Below are 23,035 nucleotides of genomic sequence, written 5' to 3'. Positions count from 1 at the left end.
CCACATTATGCATTGTATGGTGTAGATAAACGTTTGCCTTATGAGTTGCTATATTCTAATCCGAAACCAAATTACAACCCTGATGATTTCATAGCAACTCGTACCAGCTTAGCTCAAAGTGTTTTTAGAAGAATCCATGAAACACTTCATAAATCAACAGCAGAATTTACAAGAGTCGCAAACACTCGAGCAAAGCCATCCAAAATCAAAGTAGGTTCGAGAGTTATGCTGACTAACTTTAACAAAACGTCTGCAATGCCAAAGCTTGATCAAAAGTTTGTTGGTCCTTATCGAGTAGTTGAATATATCACTGGTAATAAGTATAAGGTTAGAGAAATTAGTACTGGTCAGTATAAAGAATCGCATTTAGATCATATGAAGTTAGTATGTGATGATAATGATGTTCCAACCCAGACTAATGTGACAGACTCTGACAATTCTCCTGATCCTGTACTCTCTACCTCTGATACTCAGTCAGACGATCAACCTGAATGTCGTTATTCCCTACGTACACGACAGGTATTGAGAAATCCTCAAGTATCATTTGTAACTACCAATTCAGATTTGCCTCAAATACGGCATGAATTAGCCAGTGCAACAGAGTTTGATCCTCCCAGAGATGACACCCATTCTGCATATGTCAATCTCACCCTAGCAGAGTTGGGGTTAAATGTAAATAACCTGTATCAACAGTATCAACTTATCAGTATTCAAGAATTTTTTTTGGGTTCACGTTCTCTCCGAATTCTGAGAGTTAACAGTCTAGATTTGAGTGCACCGAAACTGCCTTTCTGTTAAACACTTCTTTCTTTGTATATATTCCTTCCTCAGAATCCGTAGATCACAAGAATACAGATCGATCAATCAATTTTTTTTATAACTTCTATTGTGTAATCCCAATGTTGTCTCATTCGATGAGTTGTGCTATATTATACCTTATAATGCATTACAGTTTCATTACAGTTCAGTTACGTAAGCTTCCATTCCAATATTCTACTTATGTATGTTATTATGTTCAATTGTTGTGTACTTTGACATTGTATAGAATCAGCCCAAGCCGTACACCTGCTGTCTCTAGTTGTATTAGCTGTATGTTGGGACGACATACGTTAGCGTCGCCGAGCTCTCAGTAGTAGTACCAGTTCCTAGTAACCAGTGTACCAGTAGATGACTCACTACCAACCGTCTGTGTGAATCACTAACTGTTATTCACATTGCTGCTGACCACAGCATGTTTTCAAATACCGCTCACCCGTAGGCACTGGTGGGTCAGTCTAAGATAGGGAGCAGAGAGAGGCAGGTCTGCTGTTGGCGCTTCCCATACTTTCCGTTATATATTATACGTACTACCAGCCTACGTGAGTATTTTTACCCCATCCACGTTATCGAACCCACATGACATACTGGCAGTGAAGGTTTGCCTGCCTTGAAGGTGGGGTCGTTAGTATACAGCAATATTCTAACTTAGACAAAACAAGTGACCTGAAGAGCATTATCACTGGTTTGGCATATGTTTGAAAAGTTCTTGTTATCTAATCTATCATTTTCTTTGCAGTTGCGATAATAGCACTGTGGTGCTCCATGAAGGTAAGATCCTCAGACATTATTACTCTCAAGTTTCTTCCACTAGACTTCTGCTCTACTGAGTGATTTGAGTTTGTCTTGTACTATGAGCTCGTTCTGATTTCTTCACTTTTACCCTAGAGTAATTGAAATTTGTCTTCAATGAAAATTATGTTGTTGTTAGTGACTCACTGGAAGACTTGGTCTACATCAGCTTGGAGGTTCCCTGTGTCTTCTGTGGATCCATACCACTCTCATACAAATTCTTGTATCGTCTGCAAAGGATATTGATACCGTGCCACGAATTATGTCCTTGTCTATGTCAGATTTATGCTCTGTTTATGTCAGATTATGTCCCTATGTCAGATTTATGTCCCTATCTGTGTCAGATTTATGTCCCTATCTATGTCAGATTTATGCTCTGTTTATGTCAGATTAATGTCCCTGTCTATGTCAGATTTATGTCCCTGTCTGTATTAGATTTATGTCCCTGTCTGTGTCAGATTTATGTCCCTATCTATGTCAGATTTATTTTATGTCGCTATGTCAGATATGAAATTGAGGAAGAGAAATGGGGCGAGAACCGTGCCTTGAGGAAGAGCCTTTTACTGTAGAAGCCCCTGATTTCACTTTGTTTGCCATTATTCTTTCTGATCCATTTCTTAGGTTCAATATCCATCTGCCCACCTTTCCGGTTGTTTCTTTTCCACGCATTTCATGCGCAATTACGCCCATGGTCACACTTGTCAAAAGCGTTCACAAAGTCGGTATACACAACTGTATAATGCTTGTCTTCCAATGTTTCCAAAACCATGTCGTAATGATCCAGTAATTGCGAGAGGCAGGAGCGACCTGTTCTGAACCCAGGTTGACCTGGGTTGAGCAATTGCTGAGCTTCAGTGAGACTGACAATCTTGTTTCTTAAAATCTTTTCAAAGATCTTAATAATGTGGGACGTCAAAGCTATTAGTCTAGTTTTCTGCAACTTCTTTACTGTCAACTTTGTGTAGTGGAGCTGTACCTGTGTCCAGACACTCTCCGTAGAACATTTAAGGAGTGAGACAATGGTTTCTTGCAGTTCTAAATGCATATGGAGTTGCACGAGTTAGGGCCTGGGACAGAGAGCATTTGCATGAAATCACTGACTTCTTCGAAGTTGTCTGTAGCGTTCTGCTTCTCGTTCTTAAGAACCAGTTTGTGTCGTCAGTCCTAAAACTGATTCATGGCTCACTGAACATTGAGTTACAGTGTGACGTAAATATTTCTCTCGTTTATTGTGGTCAGTGTATGTTCCATCTACTTTCATTAAAAGTCCGTTGGATTTTCCATGTGAAGAAAGAAATTTTGGATTTTCTTCAATTTCACGTCTTGCCTGTTGCTCTCTCCGTCTCACCCTGATTCTACAGGGTGAATTCAAAGTGAGTTCAACGTTCTCCATTTCTATAAACAGTGTTTCTTTTCGTTGTTGAGAAAGTGTGACGCCACTGAGAATTTCCGTGATCCGTTCATCTTTGTGGTCAACCACGCCTCGTGCCTCCATCACATCAACCACGCCTCGTGCCTCCATCACATCAACCACGCCTCGTGCCTCCATCACATCAACCACGCCTCGTGCCTCCATCACATCAACATCCACACTAGACCCAGTAAACAACAACCATCCCACCTTCGTAATATGAAAATATTACATTTTAACACAACCTCCTATTATATCTTTACCCAGTACACATCCTCTAGCACATGTCTCTCTCCTCTTACTCTCCTACCACATGTCTCTCTCCTCTTATTCTCCTACCACACGTCTCTCTCCTCTTACTCTCCTACCACATGTCTCTCTCCTCTTACTCTCCTACCACATGTCTCTCTCCTCTTACTCTCCTACCACATGTCTCTCTCCTCTTATTCTCCTACCACACGTCTCTCTCCTCTTACTCTCCTACCACACGTCTCTCTCCTCTTACTCTCCTACCACACGTCTCTCTCCTCTTACTCTCCTACCACATGTCTCTCTCCTCTTACTCTCCTACCACATGTCTCTCTCCTCTTATTCTCCTACCACAAGTCTCTCTCCTCTTACTCTCCTACCACACGTCTCTCTCCTCTTACTCTCCTACCACACGTCTCTCTCCTCTTACTCTCCTACCACATGTCTCTCTCCTCTTACTCTCCTACCACACGTCTCTCTCCTCTTACTCTCCTACCACACGTCTCTCTCCTCTTACTCTCCTACCACACGTCTCTCTCCTCTTACTCTCCTACCACATGTCTCTCTCCTCTTACTCTCCTACCACATGTCTCTCTCCTCTTACTCTCCTACCACATGTCTCTCTCCTCTTACTCTCCTACCACATGTCTCTCTCCTCTTACTCTCCTACCACATGTCTCTCTCCTCTTACTCTCCTACCACATGTCTCTCTCCTCTTATTCTCCTACCACACGTCTCTCTCCTCTTACTCTCCTACCACACGTCTCTCTCCTCTTACTCTCCTACCACATGTCTCTCTCCTCTTACTCTCCTACCACATGTCTCTCTCCTCTTACTCTCCTACCACATGTCTCTCTCCTCTTACTCTCCTACCACATGTCTCTCTCCTCTTACTCTCCTACCACATGTCTCTCTCCTCTTACTCTCCTACCACATGTCTCTCTCCTCTTACTCTCCTACCACATGTCTCTCTCATTCTCTCCTACCACATGTCTCTCTCCTTCATGTTATACAACATGACACTATCAAACAATATCCAGAAAAACTGATATGAAACAATCTTTTGTCCAGTAAATTTCAAGACTAAAAACAACTATAATACTAGACTCTCAGAGATGAATCTTCCTTGATGACACAGTGCCACTCTAACTGATGACACAGTGCCACTAACTGATGACACAGTGCCACTCTAACTGATGACAGTGTCACTAACTGATGACACAGTGCCACTGATGACAAGGTGTCACTAACTGAAGACAGTGCCACTAACTGAAGACACAGTGCCACTAACTGAAAACACAGTGCCAGTAACAGAAGACATTGCCACTAGCTGAAGACACAGTGCCACTAAATGAAGACAGTGCCACTAGCTGAAGACACAGTGCCACTATAACTGAAGACAGTGCCACTAACTGAAGACACAGTGCCACTAACTGAAGACAGTGTCACTAACTGAAGACACAGTGCCACTAACTGAAGACAGTGCCACTCTAACTGAAGACAGTGCCACTCTAACTGGAGGAGATACAGTGCCACTAACTGATGACACAGTGCTACTCTAATGACACAGTGTCACTAACTGATGACACTGTCACTGATAACAAGGTGTCACTAACTGATGACACAGTGCCACTTCGATGACACAGTGCCACTAACTGAAGACAGTGCCACTAACTGAACACAGTGCCACTAACTGAACACAGTGCCACTATAACTGAAGACAGTGCCACTAACTGAAGACAGTTCCACTCTGAAAACACAGTGCCACTAACTAAAGACAGTGCTACTAACTGAAGACACAGTGCCACTAACTGAAGACAGTCCCAATCTAACTGAAGACAGTGCCAACCTAACTGAAGACAGTGCCAATCTAACTGAAGACAGTGCCACTAATTGAAAAGTGCCAATCTAACTGAAGACAGTGCCATTAACTGAAAACACAGTGCCAATCTAACTGAAGACACAGTGCCACTCTAACTGAAGACACAGCGCCACTAACTGAAGATACAGTGCCACTGATGATACAGTGCCACTAACTGAAGGCAGTGCCACTAACTAAAGACAGTGCCACTAACTGAAAACAGTGCCAATCTAACTGAAGACACAGTGCCACTAACTGAAGATACAGTGCCACTAACTGAAGATACAGTGCCACTAACTGATGACACAGTGTCACTCTGATGACACTGTGCCACTAACTGATGACACTGTGCCACTAACTGATGACAAGGTGTCACTAACTGATGACACAATGCCATTCTAACTGATGACACAGTGTCACTAACTGATGACACAGTGTCACTAACTGATGACACAGTGTCACTAACTGATGACACAGTGTCACTAACTGATGACACAGTGTCACTAACTGATGACACAGTGCCACTCTAACTGAAGACACAGTGACACTAACTGAAGACAAATTGCCACTAACTGAAGACACAGTGCCACTAAAGACACAGTGCTACTAACTGAAGACAGTGCCACTGAAGACACAGTGCCACTCTGAAGACAGTGCCACTAACTGAAGACACAGTGCCACTAACTGAAGACACAGTGCCACTAACTGAAGACAGTGCCACTAACTGAAGACACAGTGCCACTAACTTAAGACAAAGTGCCACTCTAACTTAAGACAAAGTGTCACTAACTGAAGACGCAGTGCCACTCTAACTGAAGATATAGTGCCACTCTAACTGAAGACAGTGCCACTAACTGAAGACACAGTGCCACTAACTGAAAACAGTGCCAATCTAACTGAAGTCACAGTGCCACTAACTGAAGACACAGTGCCACTCGAACTGAAGATACAGTACCACTCGAACTGAAGACACGGTGCCACTCGAACTGAAGATACAGTGTCACTAACTGAAGATACAGTGCCACTCGAACTGAAGATACAGTGTCACTAACTGAAGATACAGTGCCACTAACTGAAGATACAGTGCCATTAACTGAAGATACAGTGCCACTTACTGAAGATACAGTGCCACTAACTGAAGATACAGTGCCACTAACTGAAGATACAGTGCCACTTACTGAAGATACAGTGCCACTTACTGAAGATACAGTGCCACTTACTGAAGATACAGTGCCACTTACTGAAGATACAGTGCCACTTACTGAAGATACAGTGCCACTTACTGAAGATACAGTGCCACTTACTGAAGATACAGTGCCACTTACTGAAGATACAGTGCCACTAACTGAAGATACAGTGCCACTAACTGAAGATACAGTGCCACTTACTGAAGATACAGTGCCACTAACTGAAGATACAGTGCCACTAACTGAAGATACAGTGCCACTCCAACTGAAGATACAGTGCCACTCCAACTGAAGATACAGTGCCACTCCAACTGAAGATACAGTGCCACTCGGTGTTCACTCACAGTGAAGACTGTCAACACAACTGAGTTTGTACATGACTGTCACCTAGACGGAACTCCGCTTCACGAAGCAACAACCCATCTGCATTTTTTGTTTAGATTTCGAAGCAATTTCAGGAAATACCAATTTTCCAAAGACAAAAAAAATATATATATGTAATTAAAAGCTTTTAATGTAAAAAAGTTTAAACTTATTGAGTTTGACGAAGTTTATCATCCGTGAAGGGAGTATTCTGCGCCAGGAGTGGTAGTGGAGTGATCCTGCCTCTCCACTAAGCTGGGTGGATCACCGATCATCCTTGACATTAGCCCTAACCTAGTTTGACGCTGAAGAAGGCACTGATAGCATGCCCTGGCACTCCTGGTGCCCACCGTTCATCACCATTGCCAAGAAAATACCCTTACCATAATACAAGCACTGCCGTCACATGTCAGTCTTGGTAACAAGCAATGCTGTCACATGTCAGTCTTGGTAACAAACAATGCTGTAACATGTCAGTCTTGGTAACAAGCAATGCTGTCACATGTCAGTCTTGGTAACAAGCAATGCTGTCACATGTCAGTCTTGGTAACAAGCAATGCTGTCACATGTCAGTCTTGGTAACAAACAATGCTGTAACATGTCAGTCTTGGTAACAAACAATGCTGTAACATGTCAGTCTTGGTAACAAGCAATGCTGTAACATGTCAGTCTTGGTAACAAGCAATGCTGTAACATGTCAGTCTTGGTAACAAAAACTGCTCTCACATGTCAGTCTTGGTAACAAAAACCGCTCTCACATGTCAGTCTTGGTAACAAAAACCGCTCTCACATGTCAGTCTTGGTAACAAGCAATGCTGTCACATGTCAGTCTTGGCAACAAGCACTGCTGTCACATGTCAGTCTTGGTAACAGACACCGCTGTCACATGTCAGTCTTAGTAACAAGCGCTGCTGTTACATGTCAGTCTTAGTAACAAGCACTGCTGTTACATATCAGTCTTGGTAACAAGCAATGCTGTTACATGTCAGTCTTGGCAACAAGCAATAATGTCACATGTCAGTCTTAGTAACAAGCACTGCTGTCACATGTCAGTCTTGGTAACAGACACCGCTGTCACATGTCAGTCTTAGTAACAAGCGCTGCTGTTACATGTCAGTCTTAGTAACAAGCACTGCTATTACATATCAGTCTTGGTAACAAGCAATGCTGTTACATGTCAGTCTTGGCAACAAGCAATAATGTCACATGTCAGTCTTAGTAACAAGCGCTGCTGTCACATGTCCGTCTTGGTAAGCGCTGCTGTCACATGTCCGTCTTGGTAAGCACTGCTGTCACATGTCAGTCTTGGTAACAAACAATAATGTCACATGTCAGTCCTGGTAACAAGCACTGCTGTCACATGTCAGTCTTGGTAACAAGCACTGCTGTCACATGTCAGTCTTGGTAACAAGCAATAATGTCACATGTCAGTCTTGGTAACAAGCAATGCTGTCACATGTCAGTCTTGGTAACAAGCAATGCTGTCACATGTCAGTCTTGGTAACAAGCAATGCTGTCACATGTCAGTCTTGGTAACAAGCAATGCTGTCACATGTCAGTCTTGGTAACAAGCAATAATGTCACATGTCAGTCTTGGTAACAAGCACTGCTGTCACATGTCAGTCTTGGTAACAAGCACTGCTGTCACATGTCAGTCTTGGTAACAAGCAATGCTGTCACATGTCAGTCTTGGTAACAAGCAATAATGTCACATGTCAGTCTTGGTAACAAGCAATGCTGTCACATGTCAGTCTTGGTAACAAGCAATGCTGTCACATGTCAGTCTTGGTAACAAGCAATGCTGTCACATGTCAGTCTTGGTAACAAGCAATAATGTCACATGTCAGTCTTGGTAACAAGCAATGCTGTCACATGTCAGTCTTGGTAACAAGCAATGCTGTCACATGTCAGTCTTGGTAACAAGCAATAATGTCACATGTCAGTCTTGGTAACAAGCAATGCTGTCACATGTCAGTCTCGGTAACAAGCAATAATGTCACATGTCAGTCTTGGTAACAAGCAATGCTGTCACATGTCAGTCTTGGTAACAAGCAATACTGTCACGTGTCAGTCTTGGTAACAAGCAATACTGTCACATGTCAGTCTTGGTAACAAGCAATACTGTCACATGTCAGTCTTGGTAACAAGCAATGCTGTCACATGTCAGTCTTGGTAACAAGCAATGCTGTCACATGTCAGTCTTGGTAACAAGCAATTCTGTCACATGTCAGTCTTGGTAACAAGCAATTCTGTCACATGTCAGTCTTGGTAACAAGCAACGCTGTCACGTGTTGAAAACCATTCAGCAAAAACCAGCACTTAGGACTGAAACCTTATGACGGCGTTTCGGTCCGACGTGGACCACTGTCAGGCCACATTTTGGGCGAGAAAATAGAAAAGGAGAGAAGACAATATGGCAGGGGGCGGGGGGACCGAAGAGTGGTAACAGTAGTAGTGATAGTAGTGATAGTAGTAATGGTAGTAATGGTAGTAATGGTAGTAATGGTAGTAGTAGTAGTAGTAGTAATAGTAGCGCTGATGGTGGTGGTAGTGGTAGTAGGTGGGAAGTACAGTGCCTGCACTCTGAAGGATGGGTAGTAGTATTAGTGGTGGTGGTAGTAGTAGTAGTAATATTAGTAGTATTAGTGGTGGTACTAGTTTTAGTAGCAGTTGTAGTAGCGGTAGAAGTAGTGGTAATATAGTAGTGGTGGTAGTAGTAGTAGTAAAGGCAGTAGCAGAAGTGGTAGTAGTGGTGGTGGTGGTAGTAGTAGTAGCATTGTTGAAAAAATCATTGGCATACTGACTGACCTGTGTGGACTTGTGGTGTGGGAGATGGACACACATGCTTCCCATCCTCGACATGTGCCGCCAGCCTTGTCCACGTCTCCCACCTACTGCATCAACACCTGTAGCAACCCAGGTGCGGTGATGACACCCCCGGTGTTGATGCTCACAGTCTTGATACCTCCAGGGTCAATAGTTAATTCCTCCAGTGATGATGCCTCCAGATTTAATATAGCCGGGGTTGGTACCCTCCAGATTTAATACAGACGACGTTGGTACCCTCCAGATTTAATACCTCCACACACGCACGCGCATACGCGCAAATCAGTTATAGGTGTCACGGGAGCAGATGCGGTATACTCTAGGGTACTCATTAGTGTACTTAACTTAAGATTCGTCTACTTCTCTTTGTATACACCGGTGAAGACTTCTTGCACTGGGGACGCCCACATCTGCGCACAATTTAATTAACTACACAAATAATAACAAAAGAAAGAATAACAATACCGTGGCTGAAAAAAATGAACAAAAACCAGGATCCAGCAGAGGAACCTTACGACGTTTCGATCCAGGACGGAGCACTGTCAAGTTACAAGAACTGATACTTAGGTGACACTTAACTCTCCCACCGCATAATAGTGACGACACTAAAACGAACACTTCATAAGAAGGAATCCATGCTTCCTCCAATTCACGTGACATAAATATAAAAAATAAAAACATGCATTTAACCACACAGAAAAAGAAAAAAAAGTTATTCATACGTTCAGCAACGAGGAGAACGAGAAGGAACGGGCAACGTTCAAATTTGAACGTTCATCACTTGTTTGTTCAAGTGGTAATGCTTTCTTATATCTGAAGTACCAGGGTTCAATCCCGACACAAATGAAAAGGCTGGGGAAATGCTTCCTTACGTCTGTAGTGCTGCCAGTCACCTAGCAGTAAGTAGGTACCTGGGTGTTAGATGGAGGCAGTGGGTCGCACCCTGAGGAAGCAGGTCACAGCCTACCAGTAGAAACAAACCACGGTGGCCTGACTAGGTTAAGCTGGGTTACTTACCCTCCATGTAACACAGTGAGATATTTATCTTGGGTGTTTGGGAGTAGTGTTGCTTGAGCTCTGGTCAGCACCATGTATAGCAAGAGACGCTGCGTGAAGGGATGACCTTGTCTGGCTGCAGTCCTAGCTAGTGTGATGGCTGGTGTCTGACTGCAGTCCTAGCTAGTGTGATGGCTGGTGTCTGGCTGCAGTCCTAGCTAGTGTGATGGTTGGTGTCTGGCTGCAGTCCTAGCTAGTGTGATTGCTGGTGTCTGGCAGCAGTCCTAGCTAGTGTGACGGCTGGTGTCTGGCTGCAGTCCTAGCTAGTGTGACGGCTGGTGTCTGGCAGCAGTCCTAGCTAGTGTGATGGCTGGTGTCTGGCTGCAGTCCTAGCTAGTGTGATGGTTGGTGTCTGGCTGCAGTCCTAGCTAGTGTGATTGCTGGTGTCTGGCAGCAGTCCTAGCTAGTGTGACGGCTGGTGTCTGGCTGCAGTCCTAGCTAGTGTGATGGCTGGTGTCTGGCTGCAGTCCTAGCTAGTGTGATGGCTGGTGTCTGGCTGCAGTCCTAGCTAGTGTGATGGCTGGTGTCTGGCAGCAGTCCTAGCTAGTGTGACGGCTGGTGTCTGGCTGCAGTCCTAGATAGTGTGATGGCTGATGTCTGGCAGCAGTCCTAGCTAGTGTGATGGCTGGTGTCTGGCAGCAGTCCTAGCTAGTGTGATGGCTGGTGTCTGGCAGCAGTCCTAGCTAGTGTGATGGCTGGTGTCTGGCTGCAGTCCTAGCTAGTGTGATGGCTGGTGTCTGGCTGCAGTCCTAGCTAGTGTGATGGCTGGTGTCTGGCAGGAGTCCTAGCTAGTGTGACGGCTGGTGTCTGGCAGGAGTCCTAGCTAGTGTGACGGCTGGTGTCTGGCAGCAGTCCTAGCTAGTGTGATGGCTGGTGTCTGGCTGCAGTCCTAGCTAGTGTGATGGCTGGTGTCTGACAGCAGTCCTAGTTAGTGTGATGGCTGGTGTCTGGCAGCAGTCCTAGCTAGTGTGATGGCTGGTGTCTGACAGCAGTCCTAGCTAGTGTGATGACTGGTGTCTGGCAGCAGTCCTAGCTAGTGTAATGGCTGGTGTCTGGCTGCAGTCCTAGCTAGTGTGATGGATGGTGTCTGGCAGCAGTCCTAGCTAGTGTGACGGCTGGTGTGTGCCTGCAGTCTTGGCTAGTGTGATCACTGGTGTATGGCTGCGGTCCTGGCTAGTGTGATGACTGGTGTCTAGCAGCAGTCCTAGCTAGTGTGATGGCTGGTGTCTGGCTGCAGTCCTAGCTAGTGTGATAACTGGTGTCTGTCTGAAGTCCTGGCTAGTGTGATGACTGGTGTCTAGCAGCAGTCCTAGCTAGTATGATGACTGGTGTCTGGCTGCAGCCCTGGCTAGTGTGATTAGTGGTGTCTGGCTGCAGTCCTAGTTAGTGTGATGGCTAGTGTCTGGCTGTATTCCTAACTAGTGTGATGACTGGTGTCTGGCAGCAGTCCTAACTAGTGTGATGGCTGGTGTCTAGCAGCAGTCCTAGCTAGTGTGATGGCTGGTGTCTAGCAGCAGTCCTAGCTAGTGTGATGGCTGGTGTCTAGCAGCAGTCCTAGCTAGTGTGATGGCTGGTGTCTAGCAGCAGTCCTAGCTAGTGTGATGGCTGGTGTCTAGCAGCAGTCCTAGCTAGTGTGATGGCTGGTGTCTAGCAGCAGTCCTAGCTAGTGTGATGGCTGGTGTCTAGCAGCAGTCCTAGCTAGTGTGATGGCTGGTGTCTTCTTGACATGTCTGAAGTCTGCCAGCTCAGACTGACACTAATGCAATCTCCCAGTGTTCCTGCTATCTAACTATTATATAGAATAACGTATAGAGCACACTGCTGGTGTTCCCACAGTGTAATTATCATATAGAATAATGTTGCAGCACACTGCTGGTGTTCTCACAGTGTAATTATCATATAGAATAATGTTGCAGCACACTGCTGGTGTTCTCACAGTGTAACTATCATATACAATAATGTAGCAACATACTGTCAGGTTGTCCAGTTTCGCTAAATACGAAAATCTTGTCATTTCTTAACACGAATCACTTCATTTATTACATCCTCAATAGCAATATTTTTCAGTCCCTGTAACCCTTGTGGTTTAGCGCTTCTTTTAGATTATAATAATATTTCAGTCCCTGTCGTAGCTACAACTCTCTGGGTTAGACATAGCAGATTGCGCTACAATGCCGCTGACGTAAACTACGCTACGCTGCAGGACCAAGACGAAGCAGACTGCGCTACATTTAAGTCTGAATTTAGACTCTGGGTACATATATATATGTCGTGCCGAATATGTAAAACTTTTGATTTTGGCTTAAATACCAATGCACTTCTTGCCGAATAGGACAAGCGAAAATTTGTGTATGTAATAATTTCGCAAAAATCATTCTGAACCTAACGAAAAAATATATTTCATTGTCTTTGTTTATTAATTAAATTATTATAAAGTTATATAAAATATATTTAGTTGGATTAGGCTAAATTAAATTGCGCTTGTTATAATAAGGTTAGGTAAGTTTCCTAAGGTTCTTTTGGTACAAAATCATGCAGTCGTAGCTGAATACGCTACATTGCCCTGGTCCAGAACTAACATACTACGCTACACTACCGTGGTGAAGGCGTAGCGGAATGCGCTATACTGCCTCATCCAGGCGTAACAGGTAAATCTACACTATAAGGGAAAGGTTCCGTTCTGGTCCTGGCGGTGAGCCAAGACAACCACACTGAAGCTAACACTGATGTGCTTTGTTAAACCCAGTAATAACAACAATAAACAGCTGACCATAATAACAGCTGACCAATCTTAAATCACTTCAGGTCAAGCACTCGTCCCTCACGTCAGGTGACCCCACCCACACGTTAAACACTCGCAGGGTTCCAGTCGCTGCGAACACACTAGACACGGGGACACACGAGACATAGATACACATAACACTTGGAGATTCCCCCAGGGACGTACAAGGGGTGGTGCTGACGGAGCTAGTGGGGAGCACAGCTCACACCTCCACCACAAGCAGGCAAAATGCCGGTGAGGCGGTGGGCAAGTCTGGTGGGTAGTGTGTCCTGAGTGGGGCGGGGGAGGCAGGCTACCCACTCTGGAGTGCTGCACGGACACAGCACAGTGGGTCGAGCTGCAGGCAGCAGTTGCTGTACCCTCTGTAGTGCCACTGTCAAGTCTGACCGTGGAGTATGACTGGACTGCCACTGTTAGGTCTGACTGGAGCTATGCTGGATGTCGACTTGACTCTTACTAACAGTGTAACTGGAAGACGTAGTGATCAGCTAATAATTAGTGGATAAATAAAGACAATGATGGGTGAGATGGGGAAAAAAAACATTACAAGATGAATGTTTACAAAGACCGTAGATGGTGTGGCTAACAGGAAGGAATGAAGGAGCACTGTAGATGGTGTGGCTAACAGGAAGGAATGAAGGAGCACTGTAGATGGTGTGGCTAACAGGAAGGAATGAAGGAGCACTGTAGATGGTGTGACTAACAGGAAGGAATGAAGGAGCACTGTAGATGGTGTGACTAACAGGAAGGAATGAAGGAGCACTGTAGATGGTGTGGCTAACAGGAAGGAATGAAGGAACACTGTAGATGGTGTGGCTAACAGGAAGGAATGAAGGAGCACTGTAGATGGTGTGGCTAACAGGAAGGAATGAAGGAGCACTGTAGATGGTGTGGCTAACAGGAAGGAATGAAGGAGCACTGTAGATGGTGTGGCTAACAGGAAGGAATGAAGGAGCACTGTAGATGGTGTGGCTAACAGGAAGGAATGAAGGAGCACTGTAGATGGTGTGACTAACAGGAAGGAATGAAGGAGCACTGTAGATGGTGTGACTAACAGGAAGGAATGAAGGAGCACTGTAGATGGTGTGGCTAACAGGAAGGAATGAAGGAGCACTGTAGATGGTGTGGCTAACAGGAAGGAATGAAGGAGCACTGTAGATGGTGTGGCTAACAGGAAGGAATGAAGGAGGTTCGCAATTTACAGTGTGATGGAAACAAAAGGTCGTTCAGTGCTCAACACAACAAAAGGTTTCACACCCACACACGCACAGGTACACGTACCACCTCCCGCACACGCACACGTACCCCCTCCCCCACACGCACACGTATCCCCTCCCCCACACGCACACGTACCTCCTCTCCCACAAGCACACGTACCCCTTCCCCCACACGCACACGTACCTGTCAGCATAGTTGCTGATCCCTGTATTCCCAGTATTATATAGCATAGCAGTAGCATCATCCATGTGCTTTAGACACGAGACCCCTCGTAGGCCTGTGGCTTTGTGTGACGTCACGGGATGCACACGAGGAGGCCCATTCCTCTGTCCCGGCCTCACTCGGCGGCAGACCATCCAGGCGTAGACAGGCAAGGCAGCTGGGGCTCCATCCCTCATCTCAGTCTGACAATATAGCTACTATCCTACAAGTGTGTCTACTTTCAACCTGTGATATCTCCAATTAAGAACCCTTACGATATACCCCCTCCCCCACAAGGTTAAAATATCCATCAACAAAAAAATAATAGATATTAAGAAATGCCTTAGATATAAAAAAAATCGAAAAACAAAACGTCTTAGCCACGGGAAAATAAATTGTGTGGCACAGTCAGCAGCTCGCCACAAGTAACACAGAGAGGAGCAGGATCCCCCACAAGCAAGTGGCTCTGAGTGAGGTGCATGTATTCACTCTTATGGGGCACGTAAATTCCCCCGTCTTCTAATAACATCCTCATTTTTCCACTATAATCTACCTTGTCCATAATTACTATCACATTTGCTTTGTCTGTTTCGTAAGGTGAAGTCCAGGATCTTTCATTAATTCATGGTATAACTTAACAAATCTTTGAGGACAACTGTGTTGCAGAGGTCCTCAAAGATTTGTTAAGTTATACCATGAATTAAGAAAAGATCCTGGACTTCACCTTACGGAACAGACAAAGCAAATGTGATAGTTATTATGGACAAGGTAGATTATAGTGGAAAAATGAGGATGTTATAAAAAGACAGGGGTACTTACGTGCCCCTTAACTCTGCAACAAATCTTCTCACAGTGATTATTTCTGTGTAAGGAGGAAGGTAAAACATTTATTTACTGTCAAAGAATTGTACACAGCTTGTTGTCCGTCGGTAGGGCCCACCAGACCCATCATTTAGCATGGCCATATCTATGTTATCAGAGGGTAAGTGAGAGGCAGAAGTCTGCTACAGAGTGCACTCAAGTTCCGGGTCACCGCATAGAGAAGACCCGGACCGGCACCCGGCACCCACCCGGCGAAGAATAAAAAGGCATAATACGGTGACTGGAACAATACACAAACAATCCACATATAGGAGAGAGAAAAGCTTATGACGACGTTTCGGTCCGATTTTGACCATTCACAAAGTCACACTGACAGACGAGAATGAGTGAGCCAGCATACAGAGGCGAATGGGGACAGGGACGGGAGAAAGAGAGGAAGAAAAAGTAGTGGTAGTAATGCTGATAGTGGAAGTAGTAGTAGAAGTAGTAGTGGTGGTATGCTCAATGTATCTGCTTGTTACCCAAGACATTAACAAAGCGTGGGCATCAACAGAACTCCAAAGTCCTGGCATTGGACAATGAACGACATGACACACGAGGGCGCATTACATATCACCTAGAAACGCAGCTCACCATCACAGCCTCAAGCATATGGCAGACAGGAGACAGGCAGGGCGATAATGACAAATGTAATGGTTGGAAGAGGCAGACAGCATGACGAACATGGGAGAGCCGGAAGAGTGGAGGAAAGAGAAAGGAAGAACGGTAGTGAAAGTTCAGCGACTGGAAAAGGTGAAACACACACACACACACACACACACACACACACACACACACACACACACACACACACACACACACACACACACAAATATAAAGACGCTCATCTGGTCCACATGACTGTCATGCCCAGAGATTAAACAGTTGTTGTGTCTCTTAACAACAACAGTCACCATGATGAGCTCTAAATGACTGCTGCTCAGATCCTGCCTCGTGAAAATACCCAAATTATTACGGGCGAGATGACAATGTTGCTGCTGTTGACAGCTGTACGGTGCAGCAGCAGCACCATATACACAGGGAAGGAGAGGAGTGTGTTGACACAGTTATCTTACAGGGGAACTGAGTCTTACTGTCATATACTTGTGTCAGCTGACGTCACCCCCACACACACACCCTACTGCCCTCACCAACACTCACCAACAGACTCACCAACACTCGCCATAATTATTAGTTACAGCACTATACAAATTTTTCAGTGTGATGAATGGTTTTGAAAACCGACAAATTTTTCAGTGTAGGTTATACACTGACTGTACAACAACACCAGAGACAACAAACTTGAACGGAAGAAGAAAAAACCTGCCTTAACCCACCACAAGACACCCACCCACCTACACATCAACCCACCCAGCCACCCACTCACTCACCTACCACCCCTTCTTTCCTGATAAATTTAAATGTACTTCTCGTCTTTTATTCAGCTACCATTTAAAGTTACATAAATCATCATAAGTTATTTTACGCAACTGCAAATGCCAATTCAGGAATACGAATGTTGAGACTCGGAGATGTTCAGTGATGCTCGGATGTTTTACACAACGATATGTTTACATGCGACGAACACGGGCTCACCAGCCTCCCAGTTGACGTCATCTTTAGTTTTGTACTTTGTGATGCAGCAGTATAACAGCACAGCAACCCCTCCCCCAGCCTCCCTCCCTGCTCACTCTCACTCTCCTTCAGTACTTTGCTGTCACCATCTGGAAAAGACCCGGGCCGGGACAGCACCGGCGAACCTGCTACTATTGAAGGCGGCCTCAGAAGTAGGCCGAAATACTGAGTGTCTTAACTGCTTTATTTTACAGTGGTTATCTTGGGAATGAGAATAACATGCACGACATAAACGATATATTTCTAATACTTTCTCCAGTTCCCGAGGTGGGTCGTGTGCCCAGGATGCTGTAGGTATTTCCACTTTAGACCACAACACTGGGTCCCTCTGAGGCCCTTGGTTTCCCTGATGAGTCCGTCACCCAACTCCTTCAAAAATTTATGTGTACACTGCCCCACGCTTCAAGATTCTCCGATCCTATTGGGACGAAGTTATAGAATGGTGCTAGTCCTCTGTATCTGTTGATCTTCTGCACCACCCACTTCAGGTAGGTGTCAGCCAGTGTAGACCCCACAGGTGTAGTCCCAAGATATTTGCTTACCGTGTTTCCAGGGAAGCATCGTGACTATCTGGGCGCTTCTGGCTGAGGCCCCGTTCTGATGAGCAACAGGTTATGGCAAGGTTTCGTTGATAATATTATTGAGACACTTTCTTATCTGGCAAGCTTTCATTCTAACTTATAGCCGACGAGACCATGGAGCCCAAATTGGTCCTCCGACGCATTGCCGTAAATACACCTGGGTTCAGCGACATTGAGGCAGCTAGACGAAGAACTATACCAATAAGAATGGCCTGAGGGTCGAGGAGAGTGCTTACCTACCTGGAGGGTATTCAGTGGAGCAACGCCCCCACGGTCCGGTCCACGACCAGGCCTCCCGGTGGATCAGGGCCTGATCAACCAGGCTGTTACTGCTGGCCGCACATAGTCCAATGTACGAGCCACAGCCCGGCTGATCTGGCACCAACTTTAAGTATCTATCCAGCTCCTTCTTGAAGGCAGCCAGGGGTCTATTTCTCAGTAGTACCAGTTACCAGTAACCAGTTACCAGTAGATGACTCACTACCAACCGTCTGTGTGAATCACTGACTGTTATTCATGTTGCTGCTGACCATAGCATGTTTTTGAATGCCGCTCACCCGCTAGGCACTGGTGGGTCAGTCTGAGATAGAGAGCAGAGAGAGGCAGGGCGGCTGATGGTGCTTCCCATACTTTCCGTTATAATTATATGTATTAACCAGCCTATGTGAGTGTTTTTACCCCATCCACGTTATCGAACCCACATGACATATTGGTAATTCCCCTTATGAATGGTGGGAGGTTGTTGAACAGTCTTGGGCTCCAGACACTCATTGTGTTTTTTTCTTAGTGTACCAATGGTGCCCCTACTTTTCATTGGGGGTATTTTGCACCGCCTGCCCAGTCTTTTACTTTCGTAGGGAGTGATTTTTGTGTGCAGATTCGGGACCATTCCTTCTAGGATTTTCCAAGTGTAGATTATGATATTTCTCGTCTGCGTTCCAGCGTGTATAAGTCAAGTGCTTCCAAGCGTTCCCGGTAGTTAAGGTGTTTGATACAACTGATATGTGCAGTAAAGGTTTTCTGTACACTCTCTAGATCTGCAATTTCACCTGCTTTGACGGAGATGTTAATGTATTACAGCCTAGAGAGAACAAGTGATTTGAAAAGGATCATCACTGGCTTGGCATCTCTTGTTTTGAACGTTCTCATTATCCATCCAATCATTTTCTTCCCAGTTGTGATCGTGGCACTGTTGTGATATTTGAAAGTGAGACCCTCAGATATTACCACTCTCAGGTCCCTCACATTATTTTTTCGCTCTATTGTATGATTAGAAGAAGGAGGAATTAGAGATAACCAAGAGGAAATCCCCAGCATGTTGTGCCTTCACCGCTATGAGGCGCACTTTGTCCTTTCTTGAGAACTGTGGAGTAATGCTAGTGCGATTTTCTACACAATGGGATCGTTTGTGATCTTAGGAGGAGCTGGCCTGCTTGAAGAATCTGCAAAGATATCTCACTGTCTTGTTGCTTTGATAAACTTCTGAACGTTAGTTCCTACAGCATCTTTCAATGGATGCAACAAACGAGGATAGAAATGCAGGTAATAGTGTCTGTGTTTCCTTATGAACTGCTATTTCCCCCAGCCCCACTGAAAGTGTTACTTGATCTCAGTGATGACCTTCCTGAGGTTTGTTTCCACTGGGGTTCCGTTGTCCTCGTCCAAATGATGCGGCCCACATCATTCGTCTTGCATCCAGGTAAGTTTATTTAGGCACAGGTACACATAAGTACAATTATCATACATAATGTAAATTACCAACAATAACCTAAATCTTTATTATTTAAACCTTAAAGGTAGCAAAAGTGATACCACTTGAATCAAAGGCACTATCACTTGAGCCAAAGGCACTACCACTTGAACCAAAGGCGCTACCACTTAAGCCAAAAACGCTACCACTTGAGCCTACGCCACTAACCACCTAAAAGATGTTTCTCCCCGGCGGGGAATCGAACCCCGGTCTCCCGCGTGACAGGCGGGGATACTCACCACTATACTACCGAGGAACTTCTGGTTATCCGTCTTCACCAGAGTACATTGTGCCTACTTCCTTGATCTCTCACTGAACAACGGTAACTTGTGAATCTATCACACTGTTATATACATAGTGTTTTACAAGCTCGTTGTAAGTCACAGCAGAGAGCAGCTTCAGACTAACACTTGTCTGCTCAGACAAAGTTAAGCACAACAAATATAGCATCTTCCTCACCTTACACCTAGCATAATTCTGCGACACGCCGCTGTGCACTTGTGTTACAACAGTGTATTAAATATAGCAATACCTTACATCAGGGGATAGACAGATAGAGAGAGAGAGAGAGAGAGAGAGAGAGAGAGAGAGAGCTGATGTAGGTAACACCTCTTAGCTTGTAAATAAAGTTAGAAGCCCTAACCCTGAAGAACCCGAGTAAAAAAAAAGTATGAAACACTCACCTGCTCCAGGTCGTGTTCTCTCTCCTTCTCCTTGTCAGATTTCTCTGACCTGGACGATGCTACGGATTCCGTTGACGTAGATTTCCGCTATACATAAAGAAACAATCAATAAAATGTTTACAATTAAAATATATCTAATGTATTTTTAAAGATGACATATATTCTTAATATATAAATAATATTATTACTTAAAGAGTATTATAAGCAAAGGATATATACACCGTCGTGTGTCTGTGTACAAACATTGAAAAATTATATTAACCCCTAATTTAGGAATTAGAGTATTCTTGTCTGATGATGAACAAGTTATGTGCAGCCATTAATGACTCTTAGTATCTGATAGGCTTAAAACCCCATTAACAAACAAAATTAATATTTACATAATTTTATCTAGGCATTACGTAAGTTTCAAAAAAAAAAAAAAAAGTGAGAGATGTGCAGCCGGGTCACCATATGGAGAAGACCCGGGCCGGAAGTACCGGCGAACCTCTAATGAATGAAGTGAGAGATGTGAGGGTAAAAGATTCTCATGTACAGTTCGGGGCATTTATTAGAGGAAACGTTTCGCCATTAATCTGAAGAAGCCACTTGTGGTGAAACGTTTCCTCTAATAAATGTAGTGATCTAAAGTGTATGTAAGTTTATTCAGGTATACCCAAATACAGTTACATAGATTATCATACATAGCAGCATATGTGTAGAGAACCTAGGATAACCCTAAAACGTCAGAGTGACTTATTTTCATTGGGGTAATAATCGTAACCATAACATTTAATGGGGGCGGGGGTAAGCCAGCTGCAGGTCATCACACGACTAAGACCCGCGTCACGAAACACTTGTCCTGTTTCTTGACAAATCTTACCTAACCTAAATCTCTAATAAATGTCCTGAGCTGCACATAGGTTGTGGAGAAAATTCTCCAGTAAAGGGGGTATCTCTCAGCCCCCTCTGCCCCCCTCAGCCCTCTGAGGGACTTAGCCCTCCTGGAAGGGGCTAGTGGACGCTTCCTTCCTCGTAAACAGTTTTATGGAGAAAGTGTATGTACCACAGCGTCACAAGGCACGCCTTCCTCGCCTTGCTAGAGTTCTTGATCAACTACACAACGAGGTTAAACAAGAGTAATTACTCTTTTCTCCTTAGCAGGAAAATTAAGGAAAAACCTGCACCCAACTTTATCTACAAGTTAGGACTATTATGAATTCTAGTCTATAGCTAAAGAAGAAACCTATCCTCTTGTACTGAATACTGTTGCAATGTGTAGTAAGGAAGAGATATACAGTTGAACTCAGCAGTTCTTTTGTGCGGAGGGTGACTTCTGGGCTCTGGGCAGGACGACAAGCTAGGTTGAATTCAGATATCAGAGCGTGCAAACGTCACAAATCTCCTGCTGAGAACAAAGAAAATACTGATTTTGTGCGATAAACTCTGAAATACTGTCAATCTCCACTAGGAAAACTAGTGTTATAAAGAAACATGAGTGTATTATCCACGATATAATCCAGAAAAGTGTAAAGTTTGTCGCGGTATGCATTCAGGTGTTATGAACAAAGGGACAAGATATCACCCTATCGCGTAAAAACTGACCGAAGTGACTCCCTATCGACAAGTGAGGACATAGCTACGCATCTGTAGCCCCCTACTCAAGACATCAATACCGGGGTCATACTTCCAATACCACAAACTATAGGAAATTAGGTCAATTACAATACCCAGGCAAGTCCAGGCATACCCACACCTAATTACGTTAGCTGCAGCTAATAGGTAGGGGTGAGATTTGACTGGCATTACCAATAGATCCCGTAATACGTGGGTGATTCGCCCAAAACTGTAAGTATCACTACGCATTTCAGATGGTAATGAAATGCTGAGATATACGCTCCCATGGGGCAAATTATATGACTAATAAACTTGTTAATCCACAGCCACTGTGGAATCTGGAACGGCACCCCGAAAGAATATCCAGGGAGAGGCTGCTGGACATCGTGCTGTTAACAGATAAGTACCGATTGCTATATGTTTGTTCAAGCAGGAAAGTGTACTTACAGTGTTAATCACGGCATTATGCCGGCCCTTCCCCACACACTTACCAAAACACAAACACATACCATGAAAGATTATAATATACATATTTGCAAACCTACTGAAGTTTTAATACTTGGTACTGCATCCTTTACGCTTAATCACGTCCCTCAGCTGTGTAGGAAGACTCACACAAATTCTTGAGGGTTTGGGGAGGTATATTATTCCATGTCTCATGTAGCGCAGCCTCCAGCTGCAGGATGGCACTGATATCCTTGCCCAGTAAACTTCATTTCACTATTGACCAAAGGGTTTAGGTCTGGGGAATTGCCTGGCCAATCATTAAAGAACCTTACTTCACAGTCCTTAAGCCAATGAACTACAGATTTGGCGGTATGACACGGTGCACCATCCTGAATAAAAACCGTAACCCCACATTTGTCAAATGCCTCAGGTAAATTGTCACACAGTAACTCCAGGTAATTATACTGGTTCATATAGTAATAAAGTTGGTAGAATTACCGACAATATGTAAAGTAAAAGGACACAAGTGCAACTAATGTGACATTTATTGTGGCAACGTTTCGCTCTCCAGGAGCTTTATCAAGCCATTACCTTGATAAGGCTTGATAAAGCTCCTGGAGAGCGAAACGTTGCCACAATAAATGTCACATTAGTTGCACTTGTGTCCTTTTACTTTACATATTGTCGGTAATTCTACCAACTTTATTACAATCTGTCGGA

The 23,035-nt window shown here is 44.5% G+C and overlaps 1 protein-coding gene and 1 non-coding gene across 8 annotated transcripts in view; both read right to left on the bottom strand.

The window, feature by feature from the left end:
• Nucleotides 1–23,035, bottom strand: part of Sarm (sterile alpha and armadillo motif) — a 500,429-nt gene that overhangs the window by 464,228 nt on the left and 13,166 nt on the right. For 4 of the 7 annotated variants that reach the window (XM_070087507.1, XM_070087508.1, XM_070087513.1 and 1 more), the window contains exon 2: nucleotides 20,273–20,359. The exons of 1 other annotated variant lie outside the window; for it this stretch is intronic. In XM_070087507.1, coding sequence (XP_069943608.1) covers nucleotides 20,273–20,359 — 87 coding nt within the window. Of the gene's footprint in view, nucleotides 1–9,487; nucleotides 9,919–13,508; nucleotides 13,573–20,272; nucleotides 20,360–23,035 lie in introns of those variants that run through there. 2 more of the 7 variants (XM_070087517.1, XM_070087518.1) reach the window with 2 other exon arrangements.
• Nucleotides 19,774–19,845, bottom strand: TRNAD-GUC (transfer RNA aspartic acid (anticodon GUC)). Its single transcript has one exon. It is a non-coding gene; the product is annotated as a tRNA-Asp (tRNA).

Source organism: Cherax quadricarinatus, chromosome 22 (assembly GCF_038502225.1).
Source record: "Cherax quadricarinatus isolate ZL_2023a chromosome 22, ASM3850222v1, whole genome shotgun sequence".
Taxonomy (NCBI): domain Eukaryota; kingdom Metazoa; phylum Arthropoda; class Malacostraca; order Decapoda; family Parastacidae; genus Cherax; species Cherax quadricarinatus.
Note: the sequence above shows the minus strand (reverse complement) of the source record. Positions and strands in the feature narration are given on the sequence as shown.